At 32.9% G+C, this 9,914-nt stretch overlaps 1 protein-coding gene across 1 annotated transcript in view; it reads left to right on the top strand.

The window, feature by feature from the left end:
- The window catches only part of Irc (Immune-regulated catalase), a 234,288-nt gene extending 224,840 nt beyond the window's left edge, over positions 1–9,448 (top strand). The window contains exon 9 of the mRNA XM_017610044.1: positions 9,323–9,448. Coding sequence (XP_017465533.1) covers positions 9,323–9,371 — 49 coding nt within the window. The 3' untranslated portion in view covers positions 9,372–9,448. The remainder of the gene's footprint in view (positions 1–9,322) is intronic.
- Positions 9,449–9,914: the final 466 nt, after the last annotated feature.

The following is a 9,914-nucleotide window of genomic DNA, read 5'->3' as shown; positions in this document are numbered from 1 at the left end:
TAGTTGGCTTAGCAAAGTGAAATAGTGGAAATAAGCAACAAGAATTAGCAATGCAAACTTAGCACAGTGCGTAGGCAACTAGGCTGAGTCAGTGGTGATCGTCGGTTCGAATCCTACTGAAAGAAGTCTGATGAGGAAATGTGGTGATTTCCGAAATAGCTATCACTTCTACCATTTTTTCAAATTATTGTTGCTTTTCCACAATAAGTTTTCACTTAAAACGGCCTCAAGCTCATAAAAATTGTTGAATATAATTGTTATAAGGCCATTAAATAACACAAAAAAAAAACAAATAACTTAAGGACGAGCACATCTAAAAGTTAAACATTCTAATAATAGAAATATTAACAAAAAACGAGCAAAACCAACAACCACATGATCAATTGAATTGCAGCGAAATAGTTGCGCTTGATTGTAGTTGGCTTATAGGGCATTCGCACGAGGCGATTTCGCAGGCAACAAAAGTTGAATCCGAAGTTGATGAGAAGTTGAAAGTGAAAAAGTTGCCATCCCTATTCAGATGAGGCGATTTTCGATTCAATACGAATTGTTATTTACATTATTGAAAATGAATTTAAATCGCAAAATTTTATCAATTGGCGTAAATTTGGTAAGCAAAGCTTTTAGCGAAGCTGAAAGATAAAATAAAAGTAAAAAAGTAAAAAAGAAAAAAAGTATGTATACAGAACAGTGTTGGCATTTTTGGTACAATTGTCCTTTTTTGGTTCAATTTCGTTTACAATATACTTTCCTACTACGCAGTACTTTTTAGTACAATTTCGTGATGAATACCATAAATATATAGCTTTGAAAAATCACTGCGGGGAATTTTTTATTCTTTGTGTCTTCGCCTTCCCGTTTTTGTCTTTGTAAGTTTTGAAATCTCATTAAAAAAAAAAACGAAATCAGCTGCAGATAGAAACAGTGTCATCGTCAATTAAGAAAGAGATGGTCTTAAATATCATAACTTTATGACACTCACTCGTTTATACTTTCTTGTTTATAAAAATATAGATTATTCCGAAATATAAAATTAAAGCAAAAATTTCGAGCTTTCTATTTCATTTTTTTTTTAATATTTTGCAGTTTTTTAGCTCATTCATTTGTGGTGTGGTATGATGTGTGGTGTTTTTTTGACGATGGGGCCATTTTCTTCCATATTATCTAAGTATGTTCGACGATTTTTTTAATGAAGAAAATGAGCAACACCACCTTAAAAAAATATATATATATATTAAAAATAAACGATAAGTCGCAGCTATTTTAAATTTGCACTTTATCTAAATTGATCGGGCTACAAAACTCCATACTCAAAATATGTATTTCTAGGAAATTTAATTAAAAAGCGCGAAATTTTTACGAAAGTTTGTTGATTTGATGTTGCGCAAAGATTGAACTTCGGATTTANATTGTTATAAGGCCATAAAAATAACAAAAGCAAATAACTTAAAGACGAGCACACCTAAAAGTTAAACAATCTGCTAATAGAAATGTTAACAAAAAACCAACAAAACCAACAACCACATGATCAAGTGAATTGCAGCGGAATAGCTGCGCTTGATTGTAGTTGGCTTAGCAAAGTGAAATAGTGGAAATAAGCAACAAGAATTAGCAAGGCAAACTTAGCACAGTGCGTAGGCAACTGGCTGAGTCAGTGGTGATCGTCGGTTCGAATCCTACTGAAAGAAGTCTGATGAGGAAATGTGGTGATTTCCGAAATAGCTATCACTTCTACCATTTTTTCCAATTGTTGCTTTTCCACAATAAGTTTTCACTAAAAACTACCTGGATATTCCATTTTCATTAAATTTCNCAAAGATTGAACTTCGGATTTATAATGTATAAGCTAAAAGTTAAAAGTATAAGCTGCATTTTTATAAACAAATAATTAAAATTAAATAACTTTAAGATAAAAAACCAATCTCGTTAATATGTGCGTGTCGTAAACNTTATTGTTGCTTTTCCACAATAAGTTTTCACTAAAAACTACCTGGATATTCCATTTTCATTAAATTTCGAAAATTAATGCATTAATTTTTTTCATTTACATTCAAATGCTATGCATTAAAAAATTTATGCATTTTTTNAAGAGGTCTCTTTTATCCATTCATAATAACTAAATAAAATTTGTTTGTTGAGAAGTGTGCCTGAAAATATGTACATACACATTTATATTAAAAGTGTAAAATATGTAAATGTACACACATAAACTTTTNACCATTTTTTCCAATTGTTGCTTTTCCACAATAAGTTTTCACTAAAAACTACCTGGATATTCCATTTTCATTAAATTTCGAAAATTAATGCATTAATTTTTTTCATTTACATTCAAATGCTATGCATTAAAAAATTTATGCATTTTTTACAACTCTGGCATGTACTAAGAAAATATATGAGCAAAGTAAAAAGTTGGTACAACTTACAGTCGAAAATAACAGTTTGNTAAATAACTTTAAGATAAAAAACCAATCTCGTTAATATGTGCGTGTCGTAAACTTGTGATAAGCACTTGAAATACTATTAAAATGTCAAGTTTTAGTACTGAATTCAAAGAAGAGGTCTCTTTTATCCATTCATAATAACTAAATAAAATTTGTTTGTTGAGAAGTGTGCCTGAAAATATGTACATACACATTTATATTAAAAGTGTAAAATATGTAAATGTACACACATAAACTTTTCTATGAATACCATCAAATCATTGGTCTTGAAGGGAATCTATGTATGCATGTACCAGAGTTGTGAAAAATACAATAATTTTTTAATGCATTAAAGNAGGAACAATTTAATTTCCCAACACTGATACAGAATGTAAACAAACACAGGATTGCAAGGGAAAAAAGTTAAACGAGCTCAAAGTTGGCTGGCGACCAACTTTGTTGAAAGCGATTAGTTGAAAGGCCGTTCGGACGAGGCGGTTTTTGCTTTCAACTGAAAGTTGCCTGAAAAATCGCCTCGTGCGAAAGCCCTATTAGCAAAGTGAAATAGTGGAAATAAGCAACAAGAATTAACAAGGCAAATTAGCAGAGTGCGTAGGCAACTGGGTGAGGAAATGTGGTGATTTCCGAAATAGCTATCACTTCTACCATTTTTTCAAATTATTGTTGCTTGTCCACAATAAGTTTTCACTTAAAACGGCCTCAAGCTCATAAAAATTGTTGAATATAATTGTTATACGGCCATAAAATAACAAAAAAAAAAACAAATAACTTTTTTCCACAAAATGTAAGCTACCATACTTACTTCTCCAGATCCAGCCGAAATTGCACCCAAGGGATGGGTTGTAGCTCCACCAGAAGGACCACAAATTCTTTCATCACTAATCTGTAAATATACAAAATCGTATGTACAAAACATATTCACACAAGCACAAGCACAATAAGCACTTACTATATCAATTATTCTTTTGCCTCCTTCCATTTTTATTTCACCTGTTTTAGTCTTTAGATAATTTTAACTTTTCCGCAATTCTTTCATTTATTTTTCCAGTCAGCTGTCAGTTGAATTTGACACTATTCAAAATTTTGCCAGCAAAAGTTCTTCTGACTAAATCTGACAACTTCGGACTGACGAGAGTCACTCTCACTGAGTGTTGCTCTCTCATTTTTGCTGTTATTTCCGAGTTAAGGAACGTTTTTCGGACTAAATCTGACTACTTCGGACTTTTTCTGACTATTTCTGGGAGATAAGGAACGCTCCAATTCTTACAAAGTTTTTATTAAAGCGATGCCTCCTTCTATATATATATATTTTTTGAATATTTTGTCCGAGATAGGCTGGTGAAAAATTATAAAACAAATACATTCTCGATGCCTTGAACGGATAGAAAAGCAAAAATACAAACTTCCGCTTGAAATACGAGACTCTGAGGTGAGGCGGAGCTTGAGGGTAAGAGAAACTATTGTAAAACTCGTAACATCCGCTAACATACGTTTCTTGGTCGGGTGGGACTTTAGTAAGTACGAACATAAACATATAATTCAAAATAACCTTCAAAAGGCCATCTGTAAGGAAATATCCGAAGCAATCATAAGGAGTTTTCAACATAATGAAATGTTCTGGCAAAGACTTCTGCACACCGAAAATCGCTTCATTTACATGTAATTGAAAACTTTTCTTCTTCATGTAATATGTTTTAATTCCTTCAAATCGTTTTGAATTTGGCTAGCGATTCCAATAAATCTGCCAGAAGACGAGCAAGATGGACCCTCATTTTCTTCTTCAAGTTCAATCTCTCTGCGTTGCTTTGTTGGTCGAACATGCTTAGCTGGAGACAATAAATGCACAGATTCAGCGTTTTTTGGGTCACATTGCTCAAGCTCCGTAATATTTGAAACATTTATACTGCAATTTATGGCGTTTGTTAGAAGCTCAGATGAATTGAGCAAGTGGTAAATTTCTATTTCGTCTGAAGGGCAAATTAAATCGGGATCATCTATTTCATCTCCGTCGAAATCACTTTCACTTTCTTCATTACTACCAAATTTCGTTATCCGATAGAAAGCTTTCCATAAAGGCCAAAATTTCCTCTTCAGTCATATTTGACAGCTTATTTTGATGTTTTCCTTCCATTTTGTACTATAACTTGTTATTAGACGTAATAATTTTTGTGTATATGCCCCAGTCCGTCTGTAGACTGGTACAAAATGTTTGTTGCAATAAAAATATGTATTTGTATTTCAAGAAAAAGATATGGCTTACTTACCGGATTTTTTTTTTGAGCTTATTAAAAGACTTCCAAATATCTTTTTCGGAGCACAAAATTCACTCTTTTCAAAAACGTATTAAAAATTAACAGTTACGTGCAAATTACAGTTCAAGTGGACATATCTGTCAATCAAATTAGGGTATTGCCATTTTACTGTGATGAAAACTTTTATAAAATTTTGTATAAAATAACGATTCTATAATGGTTTATGTGAACGCCGTCTAGAGCCGGGGCTGAGCATTAGAGGGTTAACTTACATATGGGCATATCCTGGGTTACGGACGCGACATTCGCACGCGTAACTAAGCTTAAAATAGGAAGGAAACTGAAAGACTGTATGTATATCTCAACTGTTACTAGGCACCTGGGAAGGTGCTATATTCAACAAAAGTTTTTGGAAGTATAAACAGTTAAGTACAAAGATACAAATAATAAAAAAAAACGGGACGGACGCGACAAAGGTGGAAGCTTTTTGGGATATGCCCATATGTACATATATACATATTTAAATTTAAAACTAAAGTGGTCGTATTATTTTTAGGCAAAATAGGTGGAGGTGTTAGTCAAACGAAGAATTATAAATTTTAAATGATCAAAATAAGTATAATATCTAAATTAACCGGTAATATCTAAATTAACTGGAGCCATGTAGATGCGATGAATCGGCTTAAAGCGCCAGTCGCTGCATTACTTAATTGATACTTAGCACAAACAAGTAACGCACTTGACTCCAGTTTTTTCTTAACCTAAATTTTTTGTATGAACCTAATTGAGTAAAGTAACACATTTGATCCTAAGAATTTCCATTTCGTAGATAAAGCGATTCAAAAAGTTGTGTTCTCCATTATAAGCATAATTTCCACTGTACTTGTGAGTTACCGCCAAACGGGCCAAGTGCGCCAAAAAATAGATGGCCTTTTTGAAAAAAATGCATTTTGAATGTTTTAAGAAAAGTGCAGTGACATCTTTGTTTTTTCGTACAGAAAAAAAATTAAAAGCGGCTGATCGAAGCATCGAATAGATATGTAACTATTTTCAAATACCAATTAAAATTTAATTAAAACGAATAAATTTTCGATTAGTGAGAATCGAAAATTGTTGAGTAACTTTTCAAAAGTGCATGAAACACGCAGTCGGCTTGCACGATTTGAGATGGAATTGGTCAACTATAAGCTTGCAACGAGTTATATATGGCAGAAGAGGGTCAGAGAAACGAATTGGCTAAAAGGCAAACAGAATAATTTTCCTCTGGAGCCGTTCAATACGAAGTGCATGGTATCCATAGATAGGACACCAGATAACCGAGGCATATTCAAGCTTTGAACGACCAAGAGAGTTAAAGATAGTTTTCCTAGTATAGGGTCCATAAAAGCCTTCGCATGCCTTCGCAGAAAAGCTAGGTTCATGTATGCCTTCGGATGAATATAGCATATGTGACTAACAAAGCTGAATCAAAAACGACACCAATATCAACAAAATCATTAACAGAACCGAGTTGTTCATTTAAAATATGATAGAATGTTGGAAACATTTTAGATGTTTTAGCGAGGGTCATATGGAAGCATTTTTTTATATTGAGGGATAACTTATTCGTTTAACACCATACTTCGAGATAAACCGGTCTTCTTGAAGTAACCGCAAATTAGTGGCACAACTGATTTTACGAAACAGTTTCAGATCATTGGCATACTGAATGTAATCAGAATCATTGAAACAGGACCCAATATCGTTAATAAACATGATGAACAACAGGTGACAGGTAAAAAGATCAACGGAAATAAGGTCAATTGGCTTTATTTCCCACCCTGGTGCTAAATAAAGTCAATTGACATTATTACCTTTTCAAAAGCGAAATAAAGTCAACAAAAATTTGGAAATAAAGTCATTGACGCTATTTCCTCATTCAAATGGAAATAGCGTCAACAATGCTTAAAGTATGTCGATTCATAGAAAAAAATGTTGTTCTTACAATAAACATTGCCCCGTAAGTGTTGTTTTTTAATAGATGAAAAAGGTTTTTGCCAAATCCTCAGTGTTGTGATATTAATCCACACACAATCATGAACTACCACCAATTGATTTTATTAAAAAAATTTAAATTACGAATATGTAAAAACACGATGCGAAAAACTAAACACCTGCGCACAGCTGGAATACGAGAAATATTTGAAGAAAGAGTGTAGAAATGATCCATAACTTGCAAAACATGTTTCGTTTCCACAAAAATAAAGCGAACACTATTAAATTGAAGAAACAGTCCATGTCCAAAAACCCCGGAGGAACACTGAAAGAATTCTGTGTTTTAAATTAGGTGGAACAGAAACCAATCTTTCTATAAGGAAACAATTATAGAAAAAGAATTTTCTTACACTGTATGCATGTCTCCGGCAGCAATTTGTGGCGACATCATTTAAAAGCAGCTAAGTAGAACGACGACACCATTTATTAGATGGCCCATTCAACGAGCCAATGTGCCAAAATGCGGGTCTAAACAATTATTGATTATTTAATATCGGAACTGAGATCATATAAGTCAATTGATTGGTTGTGAATTTTGAAACACAAATTATATGCTGTTTTTACTGCGGACAAGTTGTTGCCCCAAAACACAGCAGAAATCTTCCAGTCAGGGCTGCCAACTATCCCTAGTTATGAGGTGCCATATTGAGGATAAAAAAGTGCCTATNATGTGCCAAAATGCGGGTCTAAACAATTATTGATTATTTAATATCGGAACTGAGATCATATAAGTCAATTGATTGGTTGTGAATTTTGAAACACAAATTATATGCTGTTTTTACTGCGGACAAGTTGTTGCCCCAAAACACAGCAGAAATCTTCCAGTCAGGGCTGCCAACTATCCCTAGTTATGAGGTGCCATATTGAGGATAAAAAAGTGCCTATATGTGCCAAATAGAAAAATAAAAGTGCCAAAAAAGGTGTCATTCCTTTTAATCATTCACATTTAGCAATAAAATAAAGCTACATTTTCCAAACAAGTGCAATGATAAAATAAGATAAACCAGTTGAATAGCCTTTATAAATTAGAAAATTTTAGTTGAGAAAAAGAAGTGCACGCAAAGGATTTCACAAAAATGTATTGAAATGTTATTTTTTTTTACAAAAGTGCCATTTTGACACTTTGTGCCAAATTGAAAAATTAAGTGCCATTTGAAGTAAAATAGGGACGAATGGCACGGTTTGAGCCAAATTGGCATCCCTGCTTCGAATAACTTGCAAATACAAAAATGTGAAATATCGAGGGCTTGAATTCATTAATACCCTCTAGCTGAAATTTTCACAAAAACTAATTTGTGATTTCAGAAACCATCTGGGACTTATTTCCTGTCGTTATATAAGGTAGCATTTATATCACTGATGTCAGTTAAAGCTTAGGTGGATTTTTATATCAGAATCTCATCTTTGTGAAAAGTGTGCAGATAGAGGGTATTATTGAATATAAGCCCCCGATGTTTAAAATGTATAAAAATTTTATTTCAACGTATACAAAAAATAAATCTACCTGCGTTACAGCACGGCGGGAGACGGGGAAGGGGGGCCGCGACGTAGCGTGACGTGATGTGCGCGGCGGTCGCGCGGGGCGCGCGGTGTTACGTGCAGACGCGGGCCGCCTCGAAGCTAAGCAAATTTAATGTTTGAAAGAGAAATAATGTCAGTGGATTTTATTTCGTTTTTAAAAAGCTCATAATGTCAATTGACTTTATTTCGCACCAGGGTGGGAACCGAACAACAGCGGTCCAAGGGAATTCCCAAATTAGCGGCAAAAGGAAAAGACCTGCAGTTTCAATTTCAACAAACAGGGTTCTACTTGAAATATATGACTTTAACCAATTTAAGAAAACCGAATGAAAACCAATGTTTCTTAGCTTAAGAAGCAAAATTGTGTGTGACACCTTATCAAACGCATTTCAAAATCTGAATAGATGCAGTCCACTTGGGGCGCATTTCGGAACGCATACACACAAAATTTCGAAAAAAAAAAACAGCGAGGTTCGTTATTGTAGAACGACCACCAACAAAAACACAGACATTGTAATATTTTTTATAATTTAATGGATAGTGTATCTTATCGATTTCTTGTGACTATACTTTAGGCTATTATTCCGGTATCGAAACGAAACTTAGTTTCAAATGTGATCCTTCTAAATCAGATTAATATGTTTGTTATTTTGAAATAATAGATACGAACTTTTTCGTGCTAAGGGTGAACTCTGAACCACTGTGTGACGTCAGGATTTTTTTAAGATTCTGAAATTCCATGAATGTGATTGATTCAAAAAATTATTAAAACAATTCAGTGGAATGTAGAATAACCAAAAAAAACAGAAAATTGAGTGAAATTGGAAAAAACTTAATTTTTCGACACAAGGACGAAAATATATTGAAAGTAACTTTTTTAACTTTATTAGTTTAAAATGAAAAGAAGTTATTTAAAAAGACGAAGTAAATCGCCAGTCATCTAAGTAACTTAAAAAAGCTTTCGGTATATTATATAAAATTGTATATTTTATATTTAAGGAGTTCCTCGATTTATTTTCATTTTTCTTTATACCTTGTCACTAACTTTTATTATCTTCCTATTCCTTTTTCCAGAAATACTCAAAAATCGTGCATTGATCAATTGAATCCGATACGGGCCTGAAGAATATATACATATAAATACACATATCATATACTGTACGTATACGTATGCAAATTTAGATACATACATATATTATACATATTGTACATTACGCTTTTCAGGATGTGTATGTATGTACATTACGGTGCGTATCGAAAATGTTTTTTTTTTAGCAATTTCAAGACCTAACCCCCTAATTTTATTCGATTTTATGAGAAATATTATTGCCTATTTTTTAGATTTTTTAAAGGTCATTTAGAGGTCGACAACTGTCGATTTAGGTCAGAAAATACGATTTTATAGATTTATGAGTTTTTGAATAACTATTTTTATTCGATTTCAAAGATCGAATATGATCTGGGAAGAGTATATATAGGCCTTTAAAATGGTATATAATAATCTATTGTCGGACATGGCTTGTTGGGATTTTTTATCGGGTAAAATAACCCATATTTCTCTTAATTTTTTAAATTTCGACCATCGATGATTTCTACAATTTCAAAATATGTAGTACTATCTAAAATTGAATCTATTTTTAAATAAACTGATAGCTCGTTTATTGCA

Source organism: Rhagoletis zephyria, unplaced genomic scaffold, assembly GCF_001687245.7.
Source record: "Rhagoletis zephyria isolate East Lansing unplaced genomic scaffold, Rhagoletis_zephyria_1.1 Rzeph_scaffold_00275, whole genome shotgun sequence".
NCBI classification, from domain to species: domain Eukaryota; kingdom Metazoa; phylum Arthropoda; class Insecta; order Diptera; family Tephritidae; genus Rhagoletis; species Rhagoletis zephyria.
Note: the sequence above shows the minus strand (reverse complement) of the source record. Positions and strands in the feature narration are given on the sequence as shown.